Source organism: Streptopelia decaocto (genome assembly GCF_964273445.1).
Source record: "Streptopelia decaocto genome assembly, chromosome: 3".
In the NCBI taxonomy this organism is placed as follows: Eukaryota; Metazoa; Chordata; class Aves; order Columbiformes; family Columbidae; genus Streptopelia; species Streptopelia decaocto.
The window spans coordinates 32980129-33008033 of record NC_138656.1 but is presented as its reverse complement, the minus strand read 5'-3'; the positions used below and the strand labels follow the sequence as shown (position 1 = coordinate 33008033).

The following is a 27905-nucleotide window of genomic DNA, read 5'->3' as shown; positions in this document are numbered from 1 at the left end:
TAACCTCTGCTATGGAGTACCTACAAAATAAACATAGAAGTGTGCACTAAAAATGCTCTATGTTATTGTTATACAGACATTTTTCTTTATAAAATACCAAAAAGGTCTACAGCTATCTAATAAATTGCCTATAAAAAAAAACATGGTTTCCAGCATAACAGTGCTAAACAATACAGTGAATAAATGCTCCCTCTCCTGTTAAAGCTGTAATTTAACATACTAATTCAGAGTGTCAGGCCCATAAAGCACAGAAGTCAGACTGGGCAGTTGGCTCAGCCACCCCATTTCCATCCAACCTCCCAAGCCACTGAGGGGGAGACAAAGCATGAGAAACAAAATATTGTGAGAAATCAAAGCTCATCCACATTTTGTTTTTAAATTAAAGACAAATGAAGTACAGTTATATCCTTGGTCTACCTCAATTAAAAACTGCGACCTAAACCAGAGTGTCCATCTATTCTGCTGTTCCCAGGACAGCACTCTCACAAAAGGTGGCCCATCAAACGTGGTCCTTCTAAGGAAGGAAGGAAGGTGCAAGATACAAGTACCAGCCTTCTCTCCACAGCTTTCAGAGGCAAAACTCATCTAATCTTGGTTATATTTATGCTATAGTCCATTGATGAGATAGGGAATATAATTTATCCAGTGTATCAAGTAAAACAAAACTAAACTAAACAACACACCAAAAAGGATTTAAAGTACTAATGGCAGAAGTAATAAAAATGGCAAAGAGAAATATGAGAGTCTAGAATGAAGGTGAGAACCATAAATACTAAAAATCACCTGTCACAGTATTTGTTACATAATGGCTTTATATCTTGACATGTAAAGATCCATATTCCCACCTTTTGGGAAAACTCTCCTCAGAAGTGTTTATGCTAAATATACTTCCTATAAGGAACACACAATTCTGAAAGCATCTGAACAAAATTTGTAGTTATTTCTGCCCTAAGATTGGTCCCTCCCATCAACCCAAAGAAAATATTTTTCCTCTATAAGAACACTTTACTAAACTGCTATAAACATTTTATTGCATATGATTTATTGTAGAAACCAAATGTGCGCTTGACAAAGGAGACCTATTAGAATAAAAATTCTATCATGAAATAGATTTAATGAAGTCTGTGCCAACTTTCTGACATCCCTAGAAAGCTCCTAATGTAAAAGACTCCTCAGAGTAAACCTTACTTTGACAGCTTCAGTGCTGACATTTTTGCTGGTTTAGAAAAAATATTACATAAAGGAAATGTTAAAATATATTAAAATTGAGCAATGGTAAAACTGCATGCAGTAATTATTTATCTAAATAAATGTAGCAATCAATTTTCAAATATATTCACATGCCAATGTAGGCAACCAGTAGCATCTTTATACTGCACAAGCTGTGTACTCATACAATTCAGCTTGCTCAAACACTTTTTTTAATTTCAACAGGTTGTCTTTCTGTACTTCCAGAAATATAGTTTGTATTTTAAAATCTTACAGAAAACAAAATTATTAGCAATTTGCTGGCAATTGTGTGGCAGAACACCATAGGCCAAATTTCTATGCCACAGCAAGAATTTTGCATATGGCATCTATGCACACATCCTTGGGGGATGGCAGTGGTGGCAGACGAAGGCTGTGAACTTGAGTAGCTTGACCTGTGAGTTCATCTTCCCTACTTTTGTGTACATCAGAGCACATATGCAGAAGAGAGATTCGCACAATCCTAGAGGCTGAATTGGTTTTGTTGTGCTTACTGACTACCAATAGTTATTGGTCCTGATGTCCACCTAGATAGTAAAGATATGAAAAGCCATACAACACATTAGCACACCCAGTACTACAACTAGTGCGATGCTCTTAACTTTGAAGACTTCTCCACCCCATAATCCTACAACACATTGGAAGCTATTTTTATTACATAACTTTTCATACCAAAGGAACAGTTGATTACTAGCATATATATAAACAATATTTTTAGAGGTACGAGAAAGAGCTATGCTCCCTATTAATCAGTTCCTTTGTAGCGTGTAGACTATCACTGTATTTATCACACTTCTCTCTTACATTCCCTTGGGTGTGATTTCATGGCCCACTCAAAAACTTCACATTTACAGCAACCACCCTTCTATTACTGTCGATAACATCTAATTGACATGTCAAACCTTCAAGGAATACAGTAAATTGAACCACAGCATCCAAAAAGAATAAAACAGTGAAAAAGTAGATCAGCATGTGCCTCCTCATAACAGTAATACAAGCAATCTGAGGTTTGTTAATGGAAGGGAGGAAAACTGTAACCCTTTCTATTTCTGCCACACTGAACTATCTATTAACCTCAAGGTCAGAAAACAAAGCCTTGTGAACTAGGACTGAAACTTGAGCAGCAAAAAACCTGAACTCACATCCATAACTTCAGCAATCTTAGACATAAGACTGAAGTGAACTGAGACAAAAATAACGCATACAACTTCTGCGTCTGTTACCATTTATAGAACAGAAAAAACGCAAGTCCCCTCCCAACACTTCCTGCTAAACTAAATTTTAGTATTTAATTCATAACTCTGTTCCTTAAAAATACATACAAAAAGAACTGGGTAAAATTCACAAATATAATTTTAAAAACAGAGGAAGTTGATTTGTGACGAAAGAGCACAAAATACAGTCAGGCAAAACTTGTGTAAGTAACGACCAAGGTAAGAGGAAAAAGGCAGAATGACTATAATTATGTAGTTGATGTACATGAAATCCTTTAAGAAAGAAAAATAGATTTACAGGGATACAAGACAAATAATGGAATGAAATTGGGTAATATGATGTTCAGTACTGGTATCAAGAAAAAATTCTTATTGTGGGAACTCAGTGTGATAGAAAAGCAAAGAACACAATGGAAGCACCATCCCTGCAAGTATATGAAACAAACGGACAGAGCATTATTCTAAAAAATATACCACATACCACATAGTGCAGAAATCCCCAAAGGATGAAGCTAAAGATAAAATAATGATTCCATTTTGTGACTTACTGATACAATCTGCCGTGGTAAAAAAATTACTGTAAATAAATCAGTGATGTTTTCTTCCCTTTCCTCTCAGTAACGTGCATGAAGAGGAGCTGAAAACATGCCACCCACATAGCAAAACGGAGCAAAGCAAAGCTGCAATGCACGTGGAAATAGTGTACGACAAGACATCCAAGGGACACTAAGACACTGCAGTTTGCAAGACCTTGCTGCTCTGTTCAAGGCTCATTTGAAAGATCCATGTGTATTTGTGGCTGAAAAGCAATCACAAGGAACCGAAGGTAGAAGGGGAAAAAAGAAAAGCCAAACTAAGAATTTGAAAACCTTTCTGTAATCCTGAACCACAGTTAAGAAACATGACTTAAAAGAAGCTAGATCTTTCTTCAGTCAAACTAGACTCCATTAAAAAAAAAAGCTCGCAAATCAGATGTTAGATGCAGTTTCCACACTTCTGAGAGACTCCTAACGCTCTGTAATGGAATACAACTCTGGTCTCTCTCTGTGAAATCTTAATTCTTCATGCTTAATAAGGCAGGTCTGTGAAGCTGGAGCTTCTTTCTTCTTTTGCCTTATTAGAATCTTTCAAAATGTGGGCATATAAACACAAGGAAAAATATGTACTTCAATGCCTCTATCGTTCAGGGCTTTTAAGCTCAATAATTACACAAAATGACCCTTTATATCTGTCTGACTTGCTCCAGCAGGCGTTACTAGCAGCATAATGAACAGATTAATAAGAACCCTCAGTTTATTTTTGTCAAGTGAGACTTGAAATTGAACTTAACTATGTAGCAATTTCCCAGACAACTTGAATATATTTCATCTTTGTATTGTACGAATGTGGCCACACTGAGTTCGTCAATTCTGGAAGAGGCATTCACAGAAGTGCTGTGAAATTTGCTTCACGTAAAATACAATGAAGCGTGGTTGAAATACAGTGTTTGACAGAAGGGGTACAAGAACAGTTTTGCTGTGAAATTAACTTCATGTAAAACAGGATGAAATGAGGTCAAAATACCCTGTTTGACATTGCAGGTACAAGAGCGGTTCCTTTTATCCTGTTCCATGCCACCACTTGGGAGCTCAGGCGTGAGACAGAATTAAAGATTATACAAAAATTAGGAAAAATGTTATTTTTGTCATTCTAGGTATGACAAGACAGCAGATGCATGCAATACTGATAGGAAGCAACAGAGAAAGCAATGTGAGCATACAGGCAGTTGTAAAGGCAAGAGGGCTGAGAAATGTTCAAGATATTTTATTATGAGATAAAACAGTCTTAGTGGTTAAGGAAAAGAACGATGGATTAAAACGGATGTGATGGAATTCTAGAGACAGGATCATAGAGTGAACTACATATGAGTATGTAACGTGCCACATGCCGTTACGAGGAAAGGTATTCACACACTTCAAATATTATCTTTATAGTGAAAGATATAATCTCATCATGATACAGATTATCCTCTTTCACAAAAGTATACCCAGAAAAAAAGAAATCCAGAATTGAGTTTGCCACTAATGTTGTGTAAAGTATTTTCTCACTTGAAGTCCTTAGACAACATGGAAAGCACTCTTGTGTACATCTGAAAAGTGGTTTAGAACTGTTAAGTGCATGACCTAGATCTCTCTAGGTGTTCTTTACCTGCGATTTATTACCAAAGGAAACACAGCAGTGCCTGAAAACTGCAAATGCACATAGTATATCATAGGATAGAAACATGAAACACTGGACAAGAGCAATAAGCCTCAAAGTGAAAAACTATTCTTGAAAAATCAATCAGAAGACAGTTAATAAATTTTGTTAATGAATCTCACATCCACTTCCCAAAGGGCTTTTCATGCGAAAGTACTAATTACATTCATACAAAAACTATAGGAAAAAAACCTGAGGGGAACTCAGCTGAGAATTTAGGGTTTGAAATAGCTATTACATAATAAAAATATAATAAGTAATGGAAACATGAAATTAAGTTTGGAAGTGTTTAAACATTTATCATAACAGCCTTGTACTCTGAATAAGAAACAATGAGCCCAGGAGGGGGAAAAAAAAAAAAAAATAAAAGATCCAATACGCTATAAACCTTCTGAAAATGAAGTCCACTCCACAAGAAAATAATAAAACTGCCCCAAACCAACTATATAGACAGTTGATACCAACTGCCTTAGAACTGCACGTCAATAAACAATATTCACTGTCTCCCAGATTCTATCGGAGTTTCAGACTGTTTTTTCCTACTGGGGAATCGAACATGGTATGTCCGCTGCCAATGGATTAGGTCCATTTCATAGTAACTACACAAGAGAACTTTAAAGAACGATACTGAGTTGATAACTGTCATGGTAGCCTGCTTCGTATTTGTCTTCACGGGGCTTATTTTATCAAAAATGTCATTAACTCTGAGGTCTGACTCCTTCTGGACTTCAGTATCTTCTGTTTTTTATTTGACTGTTTGCTGGTGAATTCTTCTAACAAGTGCAGGTCCCTATTGTTCGACACTAACATGCTCAAGCCCACTTATTATCAATGTTTTAAAAAACAGGACGGAACATGACTGTTTTTCATTACTGTCATACTGTGTAGAGAAAAACAGCTTATTGTGGAGAAAAAAAAAGAAGCTTCCATAGAGCACTTGAAAATTGACAATTACACAACCAGTATGCATTAATTGGCTCTCACTTAGGGAAAGTAAGCAAGCTTCCCCTGTGAAGATAACAGACATCCAGTTTCTGTCTTCAGCCTTTTGAAACTGGGAGAAGAGAAGGTTCAGAGTAGCCTGCCAGTTCCTGGCTTTGAGCACTGAATTACTAATTTACACAAAATGCTACATTAAAAATACCATTAAAACAACCCAAAGCAGCATACTGATGGTTTAAAGGGGAAATTCATGCTTCAGTAGACCGCCAAAACCAATATATGCTATTTAAAAATAATCTAATTTTATTTCTCATAGTTTTGTTTGCCACTTACTGATCACCAAAGGTGTCTGAGGTCTGTGTTCGCTACCTTTTTGGCCCACCTTTATGCCCTTGTTCCAGAGAATCAGCAAAATGACTCTGAGACCTCACAGGAAACTTGCGAGACAAGACACTCATGACTTTCACAAAGGATTGTAACTCCCCTGAAAGCGTGTGGAGACAGAAAGCCGGGCAGCAACTGGCAAGGGAAACAACTCCTATCCACAGCTCTTTGAAGACAGGAAAGTGAATAGAGAATATTACTCGAAAAGCAAATTTTCTCATTGCAAGTATTCTGTCTCTTCAAATGTGGGCCTCTGTGAAATTCTCCTGAGTTTTAACTCCATCCACTTTCATTTGCTACAGCAGCATATCCCACGTGGAAAAGCAAACCAGTTCTTTTTCTGGAGTCAACCGCAGTATATGAAACACAGAAATAATGCCAGAAAGGGCAAATGCAGGATTTCAAGACCTTATCAACCACCTAGACTACACTCATATGTTCAAAATTTCAAATAGAAAAAGACATATTTTGGAGTATACTTTTTGGAAAGAATTCATATTCCAGCCTCACACAAATAAGTGTATAATAGTTCTTAGTTGACTGTTGCTCTGAGAGTTGCTTGTAGTCAAACAGGCAATCCTGGTCTGAGGCAAGGACATACCTGCTTCTCATTTTCTTTAAACAAAGACACATAAGACAAAGTGATGACAATTTTTATAGCAACGTAAGATTAGTCCTTTTTGGGCTGGGATGTCCATGTATTCACTAAGAAAATTAGGATGTGGCTGAGACAAAAAACAATAATAAACTTTGATCACATTAGCAGAAGATCTGTTTTGTTTCTTCCAGGTGAAAGAGGGGATGCGGCATTCAGAAGCATGCGGAGAAGGAAGAGACGAGGGGGCTGCTGCTTCCACCCTGTTGTGCTGTAACTTGGTTAAGGCAAATTCCTGAGCACAGGAATCTTTAACTGTCTGCCCAAACCTGATGGTGAGTCAAACCCAGCCACACAGCACGAGTTTGATTCTTGCTTTTTCCTTGGGGAGTGCCTGAATCACTCAACCAAACTGCATTTAGAAGCAGATTTCTCTTTGTTGGAGCTGTTTGCCCCAAATACCAAGGTATTAATGGTAAGGGGGAGCACAGAGATGGGAAAAACATAAACATTTTTTGCATCTAGCAGGAGTATCTTTACCATTACAGTATGATAGTAAACCAGGTAAACTGCATCACCTCTCCTTTACTACAGCATCTGTTAATTCTGGTTAAAATCCAACTCTTCTTCTGTTTGTTTTTGTTGTTAAAATTACATGCAGTTAAAATAACTTGTTTGTTTTTCTCAGGGAAAAAAAATCCATATGTTTTCAATTTGGTTCAAGATGTCTTTTTTAAAGGGATTTTTTTATTTTACAGAAATTAAACCAAAAAGTCAGTTCTTCACATTCCTACCAGTGACTAATTCAATTTTCTCTTATTCATTAAGATGTCTCCTTCACCATACCGAGATCTGGCCCAAAAATTTGTGAGGGCCTTCATTCAGAGCATGATATCTCTTCCATTCTACACTCAACTATTTTTGAGCACTACGAAAATGCTTTTTTTTGTGGTCACACTACCACATTTCAATAATTCTCCGTAAAATGAAAAGTGGTCTAACTCTGACTGTATGTACTGATGTCTCTATTTTGCAAAAACAGTCCTAACATTAATAGCATTTGTCATTTATACAGTATTTTATATAGTTGTTTTATATGTTAATATATAGAAACAGTTTAATATATAACTTATAAATACACATTATATATTTATTTTCTATATTATACATATACTTATTTGTATAGTATTTGGAGTTATCAACCTTTCATTACAATGAAAGTAATTTTTGAGCTGAAGTCACTTGGGCATTTCTGCAAATTCCACTGGAAAATAAAATAAAACATATTTAAAGGGTTTTCTTTTCTGTGGTGGGATGATTGAAAAAGTCCGATTTGCTGCTCATAAAGGCCAAGAGATTTAAATGTAATAGGAAAAAATGCTGTCAAATGCAAAGATATCACTTGAAAATTGAGGGGGGTATATGGGGGCCCACAAACCTCTCAACTTAGTCACAGATGATATAGTATTTAAATGTAACTGCAGAGGCTAGGAAGAAAAAATGCAATTCTCTAATCCATGTGAAAATGGTTCCTGCAGCCATGGCTTTGAGAACCTCTAGAACACCTACATTTTGAGTAATGATCTTGAAGTAGAAGCAGCAGCTATCTTTATTTCAGAGACGCATCTATACTTGTCTAAGGTTAAGGCTTTAAAAAAACATGTGGTTTGAACATGGTGAGTAGATACTTGAACTGGGCAGTGAACCAGCAATTCCACCTGCACTGTGCAAACTTAAGCAAGTGCTCCTTTTGACCATTAGAGACTGTTAGTATCAAAATGTACAACGAAAAAGTGCAAAAATATTCCAATTCTGACTCTCCCTCTCTTTCCTGTTTCAAGTTTCAGCCTTTTAGTGCTCCCGCTGCTGGAGACAGACAAAAAGATGAATTTTCTCTATTATGCTGAGATGCCCTTGAGAATCATTAAATCCCCTTTACTCTTTTTCCAGACCCACTGGCAGAATCCAGGCTTTCTACTCATCAGTTCCCTGTTCTTTACACAGTGAAAGGATGTGTCAAGTTCTCCTTCACCAACATGTCTAGATGACATTGTAGTGCACATTTGAATCGCACTATTTGTTAACAGATAAAATAAAGCTTTAGAAAATGTGTATCAGCAGCATTGCCAGAAAGGAACTAATAACTCTCTTGCCCTATGTGATAAACCATCTCTGAACTTGTAAAATCCATTTTGTTTTGTTTGGCACAAATACAAGATGGGTTGGGGCTGTCCCCAGGTGAGCTGATGACTTCAGTTTTGTCCCAGGAAAGAAAGCAGATCTTTTGGTAAACTGACTTGGAGAAAAGGAGAGAAATAAAATGTTTATAAGTCTGAGTTTCCCTGGGGATCAGGCATGAGATTATATTGTACCAACATTCACTGAAAACTGAGCTTGCCTGGCTTCAGGATATGTAATGTATAAATGTGCAGCCCCATGACAAGTATCTGGGTCATTCTTAGAATTAGAAAGCTTAAGAGTCTATCAGCATTGAATTACTCTTCCCTACTAGAAGAATGGGTTTTATCAGCAGACCAAATAACTACAGAAAAGCCAGTGGAAAGTATACATGTGGACAGTATTCATGCCCAATTTCTCTCAATTTTAGTACAAAAATGAAAATGAAACCGTTTTTTCTCTTTTTTTTTGTTGCTTCTTAAGACGTGTGTTTTATGGAAGGGTCCTGTTCAAAAGCAGAGTGGTCAGTGCATACACGTCAGGCACTCTGCTTTGGAACAGACACACAGTCAAGCTTAGACAACTGGTTGACCTGCTCTGATTTGGTCTCTACCCTTGCTCTCCTCACACCCTTCAAATATCATACAATACAATTATATGCTCTGATAAGGAAGAAATGCATCTGATAAAGAAAATCCTTTACCAAGCTCTCTTCTCCTCTCCTACCACATTTCTAGAGGACAGGTGATTTGACACCAGGGTCACCATAAACACATGAACTCCGGAGAAACATGGTTTAACTTCTAGCGATCACAAAAGCAAGGGTATGGTAAGGCAGACTGCTTCTGAGAATGATCAGTTAAACTGTTTGGAGACCCAGTACTGATGTGCATCTGAAGAACTTGATTCTGGTTTGAAAGTTTAGATATTCAACAGAACTAGACACTGTCACCTCCTAAAGCTGTATTTACAAGGGTCTCCAGTTAGAAATCCACAGTTTATGTAAATGATGGTTCTTTTCATGGTCAAAAAGTCACCTATGTAAATACTGAACAAAAGCATAAAAATCACCAGTTTCCCAGTTCAGACTTAGTGCAAATAATTGGAAAAAAAAAAACCAAAACAACTCACTTGCAGGAAATTTTTGTGCAATCAGCCACCATAGTCCACTGCTGCTGATTTGTTGAAACCTCAATGTAGTAGCTGTAGCTCCGATCATCACAGTCCCAAAGTAGCAACCTAAGTATGAAGAAGTTGAGTGATAAGTAAAATAAACATTAAACCAATCTGCTGAAGTTTTCCAGTTCTTTATTTCCTCCTCTCACTCCCTTATAAATTTAGCTGTTTCTTTTGGAATGTGCCTCTAACACTCAACAAGGTCTTCACTGCTTCTGTCATCTCAAACTTGAGTGTCCCTATTCTTATTTTCCTAAGGCAAGCAATAGACTTACAGGTTTATAATAACCATCATTACTTCACTACATGCATTCAATTACTTTTAATTTATTTGAAAGCCAATAAATGAACTAATTTATTTGGCATGCAACATAACATTGCCCGCTTTAAGCCTGAAACAAAGATCTGTTTGGAAAGGTCAGTTTAAACAGGGAAAGAAGAAAGGTTCTGATGACTAAAAAATATTACACTGTCGTCTTAACTATATTCTCTCTTGTTTTCTTTTAATATATCAGAAGAAAAAAGAAAAAACAGAGGTATCACAGACTCATTCCATACTCATTCTAATGAACACACAGCTCTTCAGGAAAGGCACTAAATGACATATTGAACAACCTTCAATTTTCATACTTGTCTCAAAGACAGGAAGATCTAAAGCATCAGGGATGCGATTTAACTTAAGTGTATCATTCTCTAAAAACACATCAGGTAAATGTTCTGTCTTCTCTCCTCTTTATATGGGGATTATTCTCCTAATGTAAGAGATACTTGAAACCTCAACATCATTCCTAATTTTAATTTTATTTCTAAGGATATGAATTAAAGCAAGCCCGAGAACCTTGCCCTTTCTCTCCTCCCCCCCTCGGTGGATGGGATTAAAATACATGTACTTAAGAAACATATCCAGCATAGAATGCCTTCTTTAACAAAAAACACGATAAATTCTATCCAGCATGTTTGCAAACCAACATAGAGCATCCTTTTTCCCAGTGAAGCATCCACAAATAACAAGAGGCTATTTATATAACTTAAGGGGGCAATGGACTGGCCAGAATAGAGGCAGACATGTCTGCATTTTCTTCTTTAGAAGCAGTCAAATGTTGTCCATACTTTACATGTTACATAAAACCCTTGACTGGTGTCATTCCACTCATTAGCAGGGTACAGTTTAGAAACACTAACTGCTGTTCTTACTGTTTTCATATAAACTCCATGGCAAATGTGATATCAAAAACAAAATCTCAAAAAATCTTTTCTATTTGAGTTAGAGATGACTAGACACAAGACAAGCATGGTGCGTTTACCATTCTCAGAGTTAAAGCTCTCTTGTCAATCTACCCAAAGATTTTGAATTGCAAGATTCTAAAACAGTCCACATCATGTCTGTCATGGAAAATGATGTCTGGCTGACTTTGGTTTTGCTAAAACTCTTTATTTTCTGAACCCATACTCAATACACCAAAGGAAAATAAATACTCCACTGCAACATATTGGCTGTTACCAATGCTGCTGTCTCTTGATCCTCACTTTCTTGTCAAAGTTAGCTAGCACTTTCTAGAATTACTGCTTAAATCTATTTGATACAGAAGCAAACAAACCTGCTGTAGTCAAACAACCAAAACATAGCTAGTTATCAAAAAATAGCTATAACTACAGCCACACGCATAAAGAGAGCAGTGTGTGAGCCAGGTGATACAGCTAACCTGTGTTCTTTATCCAGCTGTGTGGAAGAACTTCCACAGATCTACATTTTTCAAAGTGCAATAGATAAGGGATCCATTGATTGTCAATGAGAATAGCTGAGATATACATAAAAAGAAATGGAACTTGGGTCATACTACAGACTTTCCCAGAACAGAGTTTCAAGCTGCCTCTCTTTAATCATCTTTCAGAGGAGCACCTAAGTTTTATATTAGAAATCCCTTTCTTCCAGTTGAGAAAGTCTTTTTTGCTTTCAGCTGCTACCGCTACTAGGAGGAATATCACTGCAGAAATTATTGCTCACTTTTAACATTTAAAAAAACCATTACTGCTAGATGGGGAAAATGAGCTGGCTGGTAGCTGAACGCAGAATCCCTTTACAGAGAGAGACTGTGCCAAGCAGGAGCCGACTGTCCTCAGAATTTGATTATTAAGGACACAATCTTTGCCCTAAAACCCTATAACCTTCTTTTCAAAACAACACAGTTTAGCTCTCTTTTTAGGTTTTGGAATCTCATCATTCAAAGTGAATTTGGGTCTACTGGACAAGCAGATTTAAAACAAACTCCCGATATGCTCTCAATGAACCCAGCAGATTAATATTATCAAAAATATTACGCTATCAAAAATTGCTAAAAGAAGCTAAAATAAAACACTTTTAACAGAAGGATTTAGCTCATATTAATACTCTCTATTTGCAAATTTAAAAAATAAAAATTGTTGCCTGTAGCATCATGAAAGACAAAGAATACCCCCGTATCCCTAAACGAAACCACCCAACTCCAACCCCTGCTTCATCAGATCTTCTCCACTCTGCTTTTCTGTATCTTGAAGGTCTCCAAATACTGAAGAGACAGAATGAAGTCTTTTTTGCTAATAAATACAAAATAAAAAGTTTACAGATTAAAATCTTGGATTTGGTAACTACTAATAATCAACAGATCCTGAATTGATTTAACATCTATATTTAAACCAAATCTTCTAGATGATAAAAACAGGGAAAGCAAAAACACAGGTACATTTGTGGTGTGTTTTTTTTTTTTTTTTTTGCTATTAAAATGTAGCTAATAATGCTTTCCAGTAGGATCCTTTTCATCATGGGGGCTCAGTGTTGTTCCCTTGATCCATGTTTTCAAAGCTATGATCAAGAGTTTCAATATCAGAAGCACACTAGTGACCATAATTTCAACTAACAAAACTGCAATTAAAACACAACTGGCTCGGCTTTAGAGCAAAAGGCTAACAGGACATATGTGTTCCTTTTAAGAATGTGTATAATTACTCTCTCTCAAAACAACCTAGCCCAAATTAAACAGGTTTAAAAAAGCATATGGCTTACAATTATTACAAACCAAACAATAAGTAAATTAAAGGTGGCAGACTCTTTCCCAAAGTGACTTAGTATGAATGCTAAATGTAGACTTTTGTTTCTTTGGGACTTGTGAAAGAAACAACAACAACAAAAGCTTTCTTCACCTCCTTGCAGTAGCTTTCCTAGGAGAGACTGGGGAGGGAGACTGTCAGCAGAACCAATGTGGAATTTATTCTGCATGAAATGCCTTTCTGGACAAGCAGCAAAAAACTTTCAGGTGATCATATGAATATTCACCACAGCACAGTGGGCACAAGGGCCCACTTTTTATGCCCAGTACAGTAATTTTAAAACACATTCCATGCAAACTACCAGGCTAAACTTTTGTAGAGACCCTATGTTTTGCTAAGATGGATATTAAATGACAGGGAGGAGAACATTCCACTTAAAAAGTCAGAACTATACCAATTGGAAATGCATTTGTTTATACTGAAATTGCCCATGTTCCAAGGGCTTTCCATATTAGAATAAAAATGTAAATTAGCTCTCATTAGTAAATCTTGCCTTCAGGATTGAGAAGCAAAATCAGACCAAAGCTTTATCCAGCTTTCTACCTGCCAGATTGTGAGATTTAAACGTATTTCTCATATGCCACTTCTTTGGGTATCTAAAGTCTAAGCCTGTTAATAGTTTAATATGGTACTGTTACTTACATTACATGTTGAAAATGACTTATTTTAGAAAATAAAAGCTTTTCAAATATAAATAAAATTTCACATTACAGGTGTGGGAAATGGATTATACTGGCTACCTGCTACATGAAAAGATGCTGCAGTATCTTTTTTAACAGTATTTCCCTAAATGTCACGTGCTTCCCTATGATTAATTGTTCTGCATTTACATAAGCATTTTGTGGTGTCTCTGCTTGCTTTTTATTCCTAGATTTCTGCAAAAAGATTGTCACTGTTCAGTCACTGTGTCACTGTTTAGTTCAGACTGCTGTATAACTACTACTCAAGGTGTTAGCAGAATACCAAACAATAATAGTCATGCACCTGACAGGATGATATCCGCTTCCTGAATACTGTAAGTCAGTAGATACCACATATAGTATAAATATTTGATACTATTGTGTTAATGAACTACTTGCATACTTACAGAAACTCAAAAGACAGAAATTAAAACATGAGGTAGTGACACTTCTTGAAAGATGAGGAAAATGGAAGAAAATGCAAAACCCTATAGATAGAGCTTTTTAATACAATTCTCTTTACATTTTTGCTTCCAATTGTCTATAATTCCCTTTAATTTTCTGCATATTTTGGTTTCAGTAGTTACCTTGCTGGAAACCAATCTTTCTTCGGGATCCTAAAAAGGAGACAAAATTCCTGCATATTTGCTAAGTGCTTATATGATAATTTATTCTGAGTTACAATTTCACTCTCAAGTCAGGCAAACACAGAAAACGAGCAACAAAGAAAGAAAAACTTTATAGGCAGAAGTGGTATGGAAAATTAGAAAGCATAAGAGATGTATATGATGATGGTACAAGCAAACAGAAAGCGCATTAAAACTAATTGTTATAGTTCTGTGATTCCGTGATTTGTTATTTTAAGAATGAGTCTAAATATGAAAAGCAAAACAGTTGGCTATCACATACTCTTATTAGCAATAAAGTCTTCCAACAGATTGAACTGGGATAAGTGGTTAATCTACTTTTACAAAGATGCAAAAGATTTCTATTTATTTTAACATGAAAACCATTACAGCACAGAAAAATTCTGTCTCCCTCCACCAAATACATTATAACAAATCCTGTTCTATCTTTTGTTTGTTTGTTGTGTTTTTGGGGGGTTGGTTTTGGTTGGTTGTTTTTTTTTTCCCCTTGGAAATTCATAGGCAAAAAAGCCCTATGAAGTTATCAGCCAAAAACTGTAGCATAACAGCATCACATTTCTATTCCAGATATATGCAGGGAGAGTTAGTCAGAGAACTGTTATGATATGGCAGTGTTTTCAATATTAAAGTTTTAGCCATTAAAAGTTAAATTATGTTTGCTATGTTAAACACACCAATTGCTGTCTTTCTGTTCCCAGTTAAATATAATCATTTTTCTGTCATTGATAAGGGCTTTTTTGGAGAGGAAAAATAGCAAGATCATTTTCTCTCCAGACAGATAACAATGTGGAGAAACTTCCACATTGAAAAGAATAAAGCTCCTAAACAAAATAAAATCACAAAAAAACCAAACCCACAATGTTTTCATTTCTATAATCTAAAAGACAACATTTAGTTACAATTATTTTAAAACAAAACCATAGAATAGTTTGGCTTAGTAGGGACCTTTAAAGGTCATCTAGTCCAATGCTCATGTTTTCCAGGTCTTTTCTATTAGGAAATACTATTGAGCACAGCCTATCATTACATCTGCTTCAGAATTTCTGAGTACATTTTGACGTGGAAGTCAAGAGCTTCAAATTTACATACAAACACCTGCAAAAGTATTTTATATTAACAAGGTTTCAACATGGTTTCCCATAACATCCCTGTATCCAAATTGGAATGCTACAGTTTAAATGGATTTGCTACAACAAGGGTAAAAATTACCTAGACTGTTTAGTTCACCAGGTAGTGGTTCACAGTTCATCATCCATCTGGATGCTGGATGCAAGAGGAGTTCTTCCAGAGTCTACTCTGGGAGTTAACCTGTTTAATATCTACGAGCTACGTGGACAAGGAGATGGAATGAGCCTTCATCAAGCTTGAAGATGACAGCAAACTGTGGGGTGCAATCTGTACACTTCAGAGTATGGCCACCATTCAGGAGGACCGGTTGCCAGCCTCTGGGAAGACTAAGGGTATGGGCAAAAAAGAATCTCATTAAATTCAACAAGAGCAAAGCAAAAGCCTGTACCTCATACAGAGTAATCCACTGTGGTAGTAAATGCTACAGTCTGAATGGCTGTGCTAAAAAGGACATGGGAGTCACATTGAGCAGAAGATGCCATTAGCTGCCTGTCTGCCTCCTCAGCAATGAAGGCTGGCAGGACATGGAGCTTCAGCAACAGGAACTGAGCCAGCAGAACAAGGGGAAGAGGTTATTCTCCTTTACTTGCTGTTTGTTAGATCACACCTGGCATACTGTATCCCATTTTGGACTCAAATACAACACTGATAGATCTGAGCAATTCCAGAAGAGGACCATCAAGACAGCTGGGAGACTGGAGCACATGCTCTGTGCAAGAGGGAGCCTAAGAAGGCTTGGGATTGGGGAGGAACTTCACAGCATTCTTCAATACCTGAGAGGAGGTTACCAAACAGACTGAGCCAGGCTCTTTACTGAGGTGCACAACGGGACAAACAAAAGACAATTGTCAGACATTGAAAGGGGATGTTCTGGAGGCATAGGAAAACAGGAACCTCATGAAAAGGAAGAAAAAAGTACACTGTGAGGATAGTTAAACACTGGAACAGGCTACCCAGAAAAGTTGTGGAATTTCCTTCCTTGGAGGTTTTCAAGACCTGAAGGCAGAAAGCCTAGAGTAGCTGACCCTCCTTTGAGGAACAGGCTGGGATGTCTTCCTCAATTCCCTTCCAAACTCAGTAGAATCAAAGAATCAGTTCAGTTGGAAGAGACTCTCATCGAGTCCAACCATAATCTAACCTAACTCTAGCACTAAACTGTGTCCCTAAGAACCTCATCTACCACTTCCCCTGGGCAGCCTGTTCCAATGTTCTAAGATTCTAAGACTAAGGGATGATTTCTGTAGAAAGCATGTATTCAAGAGACAGTCCTGAAAAACTAAGCTCTCCATGCATTTCTAATGCATATTTGAGTATCAAGAGTTTTTCTGCTTTTTTTTCAGACTCAGAATGTAGTTGCCATGGTAACACACTCTGACTTGGTGGCTCTCTCCAGTAGTATTCTGATTTCTATAGACTAAAAGCAGTCACTACCTATTTTTCAAAAGCTCATATACTTACTTTCTCTGACAAAAATATATTCAATAGCATATTCATGTCTCTAAACTTAATATATATATATATATATATATATATATACTTTAATTCCTAATTATTAATTTAGAATCCAAACCCAGAGGTCTAATGACTCTGTTTCTGGGAGTAGAGCAATTCATGTCAATCTGCAGTTACAGAGTATAGCCAACCTAAAGAAAATGCTCCTTGAAATCTTTTTTCTACTGGTGGGAGGGGGAGACCAAGGGAGTTTTTCAAGCAAGCGAATAGCAGGAAGACAGGCAATGAATACAGTTCAATCACTTGCGAAAGACATTGTGTTCAAAAAAATCTCTTGCTTTCATCAAGATCAAATATTGAGATTTTTTGCTCTAATCTATGTTTATATGTAATCTGATTTCTGTACCAGTCACAGATTTCCCGGTGCTAAATAAAGTGGTCGTTGTCACCATCTTGAGCACTGCACAGTACAGGACATGTTCTAGACCCTTGCCAAAGCTGGAGTTGCCACACACCGAAACCTCACTTGCCCACTCCAAGAAGTATCTGTCCCTTGGCTGCCTGTGATCCACAACAGACACGGCTGTGACCCAAACCACTTGTTGTTCTAGGCAGAACACAAAAAGAAAAAGATGACACAGCACCAGCATTGCTGTCTCTAGGTAATGCACGTGGTCTACTCTTGTCAGAAGATACCCTAGACAATGATGTTTGTTATTGCTGGGTTTTAAGGCAAGGTACTCTCTTGTCTGTACTATACATGCAGGAAAGCTGATAAAGAAAGATGAGACTCTGACCCTGTATCTGTACAATGTAATACACACAAAATCACTGAATGCCTATTAGTTTTAAATTACGTGTTTTTTTTATTTCCTCTACACACTTGCCAATTATACAATTATAATTCTTGGCAACCAAAAGTCTAGTTCACCTAACACACTGTTTAATAATAAGACTTTAAAACCTTCTGCCCAAGAATAAACACTAGCATAGTATTTAATACAGGAAAGCCAATTTTTTGGACTGACTTGAAAAGATGGTATCATTCGTCAGCTGAAAGATAGCAGAAAACCTTAAGAGGAAGACAGAGAAACTGCATTTTAGTTAATATATTCCTCTCTTACTCCTCCATGTGGCCAAAGCTTCTGTTGCTACTTAAATTTAAGTTTAAAGTGGCATGAAAATGATGTAATTGCATTATCAATTACCTCTTTTAAGAAATCTGAGTACTGTGTCTTCCTGGTTTTCTACTTGAGATGCAATGCTAATTGAACATTAAAAACACCAGACTCAAAAGCATATAACATTCAATGTGGAAAGCTGCCAACTATCCTTATTCAACTTGTTTCACATAGTGAGAAGAATGCCGGACTTGCATTATGGATAGCATCTGTATAGCTGGTATACAGACAAAACAGTAATTTTGATAGGTTAGAGATTTGCCTGGATGTCCGATTTTAAACATAGTCTTCAAAGTTTTACAGCTATGCCACAAGCCACAACTAAAACACACACACCAGGAATAGTGGTTACAAAGAGCCTTCAAGCCTCACTTGCTCATCAGACAGTTTGAAGAGGCACATCTAAGAGGCAGACGGCACCAAGCTGGCCCCTGGCAATACATCCCCACGTGCATGGTGCCTGATGCGAGACAGTACCTCACCTGGGGTTTCAGCTTTTGTTCACTGGTACTCTGACTTAAGAAATCTTTCTCGTTTTTCTTTGCCACAAAATAATAGAAATTAAGTCCCTAACAACATATTCTAAATTGACGAAGAACAGGAAGCCACTCAGACAAGGTTTTGCAGGTCTGATTTTCTGAAACTAAAAAAACATTTCTAGTCAGAGAATGAGAAGTTGGCAAGAATCTTTTTGTCTTCACATGTGAACACTCCTGCTTCTCCAATATATTTCCAAAGTTTCTACATTAGTCAAAAGTTTGTTTTTCATATGTATACAGATATTCACTGTAAAAATAGCCCAATGGACTCCAACGCAGATCAAAACACATACATTAAACCAACACCGTAAAGCAATATTCAGGTCACTGTACCCTTATTATACACTCCATGTTTAAGTAAGAATGGGTGCTAACTGTGTAGTGAGAAGGAAACCTGGCTGACACAAGATGATGGCTTACTTCAATAAAATATTTATGTTTTCACAATGAGGTGGATATGAGGAACTGCACCTACGTTGACCACAACTGAGGCTGTAATTAAATTTCTATTTTAACATAAGTATATACCTTTAATCTTACAATTTGACTATTACTATTATTATGCCTCTGAAATATAGTATTTTCTGGAATCGCACTGCGGTATCTCAACATGTAATTCACACATTTAATTTTTAATATGCCCATTATACTGAAGAAGCCAAATGACAACTACTAAACTAATCCCCTAATTACTGTTGTTTCCAAATGTCATATATTCTAATGAAAATTAACTGTGCTCAGCAAAAGTGTCACTGTTGCCCTTAATTTTGCAAAAACAAAACCCTCTTACCGTATTGATCCAATCATGTAGGGCTGTGCTAGCTGGACTACAATAGCTCCGCTCCCAAGCTGATGGCACGTGTACCCAGAATCCCAATCGTAGTTTTTTGTGTCTCCATTCAACAAGGCGTTGCGACTGCGACTTACACCCTCAATCACACTGGCACAGTCTGCAATTGTTGCAACATTTTCAGTGGGAACTGTGAATTAAAACACAAAGATGACAACGTACAGTCAGAAAGCAGTTCAGATATCAATGGTCTTTATTTCTGGCAAAGAATTGGGAAAAAGAAGAAAAAAGGATGCATGTATGATCAACATAAAGAAATATAACTCTTATTTATTATGAGCTATGATGCAGAATCAAGTGGTACACATAACTTTTATAGCATTGATCCCAGATAGCCTGGTAAATTAACATAAATGGATTTCTGTCTTGGTGATACGAAAGCACTCTTTTAATACAATTGGGAAAAAAATTCTTGTCTAGCAAAATTTACACCAATTTTCAAACATTTTTTTCCTGTTTTTGTGATGAAACCTACACACACACACAATAAAAGAGACAGAAAAGTAAGTGGGAGATAGTTTAACGCACGGATGTGGACTGTGGAAAGTCAGGACTCCAAGTCTTTGAAACCGGGACTTGAAGTCTCACAGTTCAGGGGACCACTCTCAACACATACCTGTTGGTATTTCTGACAGTCTCTCTAACTGTAATTAGAAACTGCACCCCAGAATTTAGAAAATGAAAATGTTTAACACTTAAAACATCCTTCAATACAATTACTGAACTACAAGTGGGAAGGAGAGACCAATAGGTCAGGAACAGATCAATAGACCAATAGGAACAGGAAGGGGAGAAGTATTTCTCATTCAGTGAAGAGTCAGGAAAAAGGTACGACTGAATGCCACAAAAAAAGAAACTACAATATCCCAATGGCAAAAGAAAATAAACTACTTAGAACCCATCCTGTTGAAAAAAGGAAGGCCAGAAAACAGGACAATGATTTTCCTCCAGGAAATATTGATGCCATTATACAGTTCTTCCCCTCCCTTCACCATTGCCCTGCATCCCCCTTAATTTCAAAGATCTTTTCTGGATAATCCTTTTCTCTATCTTATATGCAGCCATTAAAAATGCCAGCATGCAGTAGCCTGCTATGCCAAATAAAGTCAAAGGTATTACTGCAGAATATTGAATTTGCCTTCTTTCCTTCACCTAAGATGCAGTTATCTGAAAATTACAGGAACTCGAAAAACTTTCAAATTCATAAAAGCATTCCTAGGAAAACCATGACAAGGAGGAGTTTCAGTTAAAAAATGTTAGATTATAATTCTAATTGCACAGGCCAGTGCTAACTGCTACCTTGTGCTGCAATATGAATAATGAACCTTTCCTTTCACCTCCAGAACCACTCCTGCCATCAGTGTCCACATCCAACCCTGTGGTCCATGTGTCAGCATTGTCTGACTTCAGTTCTTCCCACTCCTGATACAGCCAAAACTGAGCACTCCAGATTGAAAACTGCTGATATAAACCAAATTAGATAAAAGATCACGTAACCCTCTACTAGTCATTTTTAAGCAGGGGAACATACTTGGCAATAATAAAAGCATATTACTGGGAGTTATTCTTCTTGAGCAAAGAACATAAATTTAGTGTTGGTTTCCAGAAAACCTTCCAAGGAGAGGAATTCTTGTACATATTTAGTGCTACTTAATCTGGTTTAAATCCAACACCAAGTAGTTTACCCTTTCCTTTCAAATCAAACAGAATGCATAGTATAGTTAGAGCTTGACACAACTTCAGCAATTTCATCAAAGATCAAGACAACAGCAGCTCCTCTGGGAGCACGCTGTAAGGAGGAGGTGTATTCTCTTGTGCATAAAGTACTTTTCCAGCACTATTTTACAAGTGCTTCAACACTTATTTTTGGAATTGTCTATTATTTCCTCTTCTTAGCATTTAATCAGGTATGGTACTTCCTTTCTATTTGTAATTCAGAGAGAATCCCAAGCTTTTAATGCCATCTTTCAGCAGATGACAGATGAACATAAAAAAGCTATTCAAGATGCTGAGTCAGGCCCAGTACTTTCCTAAAAAGCTCAGTATTTAGCTAACCTCTTCAATTTTTCAAATATATATGTCTCTCTCTATACTCTCAATTTAAAAACCCAATATTTACAAGGCTGAAAAATGATGGTCTCTGAACTTGTAAAAAACAAGGTTGCCTGTTAAGCCTTTGGGTTTTTTGGGGGGAAAATGTGAAAAGTACTATTTGTTCTATCTACATGATTACAAAAATTATTTCAGCACAGGCTATATTAAAAAAATGCAAAGATTTTGCGTGTCATCTCTGATGAAAGACAACAAGTCTGTGTGGCCGTGTCATTTAAAAGAGAGAGAAGGAAATAAGTTACCAAAAATTATCTGAATGACAGTGATTAATTCAACAGAATTTCCAAATGTACAATATCTCATACCAATATTTTTGAAAATAACAGAAAAGAACAAACAAGCCAAAACAAGAACAGCACAAAAAATTAGAAATACAGAAGAAATACAATACTATTTCAGTTTTCACAAGAGAACAAATGATGATACAGATGTAAATGTACCATTTTAAGACACTGCTCACTGATTAATTACGTACTTTTAATAGTTGTCTGTAAAATATGTATTTAAAATACTATGACATCTGAAAATGGCTGCAAGATAGCTATGTGAAATTTCAGAGCTAATTGTCAGAGTCTCCAGCACCCAAAAAAGAGATAATTTTCCACAAAGAGCTAGGATTCTGTGCTTTAAGCATGCTATTGATGTCAGGAGCATGATCTTATGAAAACCATCAACCAGCCAGAACACCATAAAACACATGGGGAAAAAAAGTGCAAGCTCACTGCCAAGCAATAACTCAAGGCAGTTTCTGAAAAATCTACTGCAGTATCAGATTTACTATCATCTTTCTTTGCTCATTAAAAAAATGAATAAAAACACCATATTATTATTCTAAAAACCTCCCTATTCCCTCTTACTGAAAAGAGACATGGAGAAATTCCCAGACTCTTGCGGGGGAGCAGGTGGCAGACAGTAGAACTGCTTCACTGGGAACAATCTGAATAAAGCAAAGATTAACAGCGCAAACTAAGAGTACTGGCATCGAGATAAAGTTTGCCTTGGCTTCTTTTCCTTCTTCTCACCCCTGGCAGTAAGGGAACTTCTTCAAACATTCATTTTATATAGACATTAAAGCATTTGCGATACATTGCTGCTTTTTGTAGGAGGAGGAAGAAACTAACGTCTAGGTTAAAATGAAAACAAGTAAAAGATGAAGTGTGAAAATCTGTGTTCATGTTGAGGTTCTGTGGCATATTCCGGACACCCTCTGGGCCAAGTAATGCACTAAATGAACATAGGACAGCTCAGTTCATCCAATATTTTCCCTGCACACCCTCTGAGCATCATCCAGCTTCTTCACACATTTAAATTTCTCCACTAATCCGTGACCTCCTAAGATGATGTTACCGTGATTAGTAAAACTTCTTAACAACCGCACAGAAACTGTCTCAGTGCGCTTTTAATATAATTCTGTGGTCTTCCTTACAATGGTTAATTAGAAAGTGATTCTAACTAATTGCAGTGTACAGAAGGTATCATACTGTTCCTTCTCTCTAGGGGCGTCTGCCCCTCCCTATTTTGAATGTTCATGATCATCTTTTATATCCGCTTGATAAATTTATTAAAAATACCATCTGGTGGGGACTCTGCTCTGTGCTGCATTTTCAAGTCTTCTGGTTCTCTTCCTTTTTCCCATTAGAATTTCTGCTTCAATTTAGGTCACTTGTTTACAAAAACATACTGCCAAACCAACACTCTTGTTTCATTTTTTCTTACATATATATATATATATTTTTTTTTTTTTTTTTAATCCACCAACTATCCAGCTTTTACAGTACACAATGTTGTAAGAGAAAAACAAAAGAAGTGATTACAAATACAGAAATTTTTTTTTTTCCACCGTTCGTATGGCAGTTTTGGTCTGACGAATCTGATTTGCTTTTATGAAACAGTAAAGATGTGTGTTAGCAAAGCATACACGTTGTAAGCAAACAAAAGGAGAAGATGATTGAGGTTACAGGACAGCAGCATCAAAACATCTATTAAAACTTACTTTCTTGTCTCCTGGTCTATGCTGCAGTATGTAGCAATGAATATCTTGGCAGTATATTTAATTCTAGTAATAGTATTTTTATAAAGGATTGTCATTTTCAAGACACGGCCTAAGGGCCACCCACACTGGCTATATTTAAAGATAAGGCAGATATGGTATTCAGCTACCCTTACAGATCTCCCAGGAGAAAAGTGTACCAGGAGCATGTGCTAGCCTCCGTCATATTTATCACTCTTTAAGGTTTTTTTCCTTTACTTGATTTTCCATAGGATTTTTTTTTCCTGAAGTACCCAGAAAAAAAATTAACACAGCTGTTTTTAACTGGCTTCCATATCTGAGTGTAAAGTACTTCCATCTCCCAGTCTTGCCAGCTCAGATTTTGCTTTCTGTCTGTCCACCATAACTTCACTGCAATCAACCGGCTCACACAGGGGAAAAAATGCCAGAAAATCCTTGAATGACTCTCTGCAACACAGGAAGGAGCAGAATGGTGCAGGTTCCTGCACCAGCTCACAAAATCAGCTAGTAATGAACCTTAATTTAAATACTAAAACACACATACAGAGAGACACCAGATCTACTAAGCAGTCTTATTTTATAGGAAGGCAGTAATTTAAAGCAATATGGACTGTTGAATATATTTATGCTTCACTCTGGGCAACAGTCAGTCAAAGCTTCTCAGCTAAAGTGTCATCACTGCAACACAACTGTTCATTTTACTGAGTTCTCTAAAGAGACAAACCCATTGCCCTCTGAAGAAACTATACACAAGAAATTATGCTGCAAGAAATAAATTTTTGTTTTAGTTGATACAAGGAAGTGACTTTTTTTCTTTCATGTTGACAGCTGTTAAATGTTCAGCTTTCAATCTCTCAGTGTTTAATGGTAATTTTAACGGTAAAATTGCATTCTACCTGAACATCCAGTGAGCTGACAAAAGTTTCCTCACTAGAAAGTAATGGTTAGAAAAAAGAAAGCCGAGAGCAAACAAAAAAAAAAAAAACAGAATTAGGGATGCCACTATTATTCCAGGGTTTGATTTTACTGTATTAAATAAATAAAAATATGTTGGGCATTTTGCTTTCATTGTTTTCCACATGCCAAAAGATTTTTTTTTAAGCCTAATATATTTTCAGTATATGAATTAGCACTTATTTGTTACACAGTAGAAAATATTAAGTCTATAGACCTTTCAGTTAATTAAAAGTACAGTCACAAAGTCCTGTCTCTCCTTCCACATACTCTTTCTTATTTTCTTGAGCTGAAACTTGCTGATGACATTGCTACATTTCATTTGAATCTTCAATCAAGAACACAAGAAATACCAACCCCAAACATATATCAACAGCATTTCTGCCTGTTCCAGTGAAAAGCTTTCTGCAAGTTGTATTTAGCTGGAGAAAAAAATCCCACTAATATTTGTCCACGTCCAGCTGTTAGTTTGGATTAGAGTAACTTCAGAGAAGGATGATCTTTTCAGTTGTTACCTGCTAGAGCTCATGATTTTTAATCCAATAAATTAGAACAAAAGCATTCAAATCAATAGACCTGGCATACTTTTAATTGCCAACCAGCTCGCTGGCTAGAGGGCTCCTTCATTAAACGTTCTGCCTTTCAGAAATAGAAATTGTTTCAGAAGAGCCCTAGGAAGCATGCATGTGAGCATCCTTCATTGCAACACTGGTAATAGGAAGGAAAAAAAAAAGTAACAGGAACGATATGAACAGATCTCTGCTGAAGAATGGGTAGCTAAAACTAAACCAACCATGTGGCTGTCCTTTCCTGTGGAAAGAGGAGAGGAAAAAAAAATCCCAGCGGTATTTACATTTTCTTCAAATTTTCATCATTTCCTAAGGCTATACTTGCAGCAGAGCTGCCTTACATTGCTGGGTAAGCCTGCATGCTTTTGAAAGAAGGCTAACCTTTAAAAAAGAGAAGAAACAAAATATGATACCTTTCTGTGGAGTCAACATTAAACTAGACACAAAAATAGCATCTTGCTGCTTCCTTGGAGAGAGCAAGAGAGAGTGCAATCTGTTACAAAGCTGAAACACCAACTAGGAAACTGATATGACTGGTTTCTCTCTGTTATACATTTAAATTTATTTTTTTTTTTCAATAACTGCCAGTGAGTAAAAGACAAGCGAATGATTATTAATTCATTTCAATTTTTCCCTTTTAAAACAAGTTCTCCTAAGGCATTGAACAGTGCACAAATGAAGGTTCACAATGATTCATAAGTACTGAACAGCATTCCCCAGAGGGTGACCAAGGACATTCTAGTGTTTTATATCCATCACCTGCTCTTCAGTCATTATTCACTTTTCTCCTTTTCTTGTGTAGTGCACAAGTTACAAGATAATCTGACAGACTACAGATAAACACAGCTCCATATAAAAGCCTTCCACATTGCACTCCCTATGACCTTAACCAGGCTCAAAATGGGACAGTGGGCGGTCAGACCCACATGCCTGCGCATGGTCCTCAACAGCCCCTCAGCACTGAGTACTGACTACAGGACTGCGTGAGGTTATCAATTTTTTCCCTTTGAGGCAGAAAAGAGGAATTGCTTCTTATGTTTAGGTGGGGGAAAAAAGAGAAGCATTGCAGAGACGTAGCCCCTTACCCACTGCTGCAGCTTCTTGCCCCTGGGCAGATCAGAAGCTTTGCAAAACCTCCCATCATAGCAGGTACCACTTCTGCCTCTGAATGAATACCGCTCTTGCTTGTGAAAATTTTCATTTGTTTTGGATTCTAGATTAAATATTAATGACTTAAGAGCATTTAAAATTTCAGAAGTGGATGTTCACTCAAAGCAAACCCCATGCTTTTGAGATTTTAAAAAAATATTTACATCCCTTTTAAATGAAACAGTTATGTCAATCTCATGATTCTAATATGCAGAACTGTTAACTTGCATATTTAGAGATAATACCACACCAAAAGAAATACTGCATTTCAACTCTAACATCAGCATTAGGGAATAATTTCATGTGCTTGAATTGATTTCTGTCACTTCATTTCACCAGATAACCAAGTTCAAAACAACACTAGAACACCAGAGAGTGCTAGAAAGAGAATTTCTTGCTACTTTTTCTTCAAAATTGCTACTCAACTACCAACAGATCATGTCAGTACTGGATCCAGTATTGCATAAACTAACTGTATAAGTCATCTTCCATTGTAACTTTTAAATGTAATATGTCAAGTTAACCATTTGTCATGAAAACCTTGCACACAAAAAACACAGGAACATAAAATTGCTATTATCATGAAACAGTGCTTCATTTTTATTATTTGTTTACCAGCCTTCTAATCTTCAACTTTACACTGACAGCCATTGCATAGATACTATGTATCAGTACTAATACATCAGATAAATTACACTCTTTGTATGTACAGCTTTCTGATCAAGTTGAATAGGTTTCAAGAAAAATAAATAAATAATTAGCCTTAAATCTCCAAATAAGATCTCTGAACAAATACCTCAGTGGCCTTATTTGTTTGGAATGAGGTTTCAAATGGCAAACTCTTTGCATATTATCTTCAATGTTGTTTTGGTAGAAGTAAGAGTCAAAAAGTCTTTCTGAAAGAACCAGATGGCCTTCAAGGGCTGACTGCCATTTCATTTTCTTAATAAAACAGGTTATAGAAACAGCAGCTGTGTTTGTTCTAACCTAATTTAGTACCATATTTAATACCATACAGCATAAACAAGGAACCCAATAGTATGACCTAATGCTGCTTTTCAAGGGTTGAGGATGAAAGCTTCTATGCTCAGTCGTGCTTAAAAGCAACGTACTCTGATCATTGCACTTTCATACATTCAGTACAGCTTTCCTGACTGCTTTCAGTTCACTTTACCCTATCCAGTCACTGCAGAAATAGAACCCAACATTACAAATGCTCATTAGAGCAATAAAAAAAAACTGTGCCAACTACCCCATTGGTAGTCACACAGATATTCTACATAAGTGGAACTGGGACAGTCTGCTTGATCAAGGGAGACAGGTAATATTCTACCTGACAGCAACCATCACAGGTATGTAAAACAAAGCACTAAATGGACATAAGGTCACTTTGCTGGATCAAAGCTGTTGAGAGTATTTTTGAATAGGTAACGCTGATGGCCATAAATTCTGGTGGAGCAGCTTTTTGACCCTGCACCATTTCACAATGAGATTGCCCCCTTTCTCACCATAAATTCTGCAAGGTCATGTCTCCAGCTGTTGCTGCCTCATTTACAATGTGGAAGTTGCTTCAC

General features: G+C 36.8%; 1 protein-coding gene across 1 annotated transcript in view; it reads right to left on the bottom strand.

The window, feature by feature from the left end:
• BTBD9 (BTB domain containing 9) overlaps positions 1-27905 on the bottom strand; it is a 116688-nt gene that overhangs the window by 13173 nt on the left and 75610 nt on the right. Inside the window, exons 9-10 of the mRNA XM_082047783.1 lie at positions 19477-19666; positions 9931-10038 (exon numbers count right to left, since the gene is read on the bottom strand). Coding sequence (XP_081903909.1) covers positions 9931-10038; positions 19477-19666 — 298 coding nt within the window. The remainder of the gene's footprint in view (positions 1-9930; positions 10039-19476; positions 19667-27905) is intronic.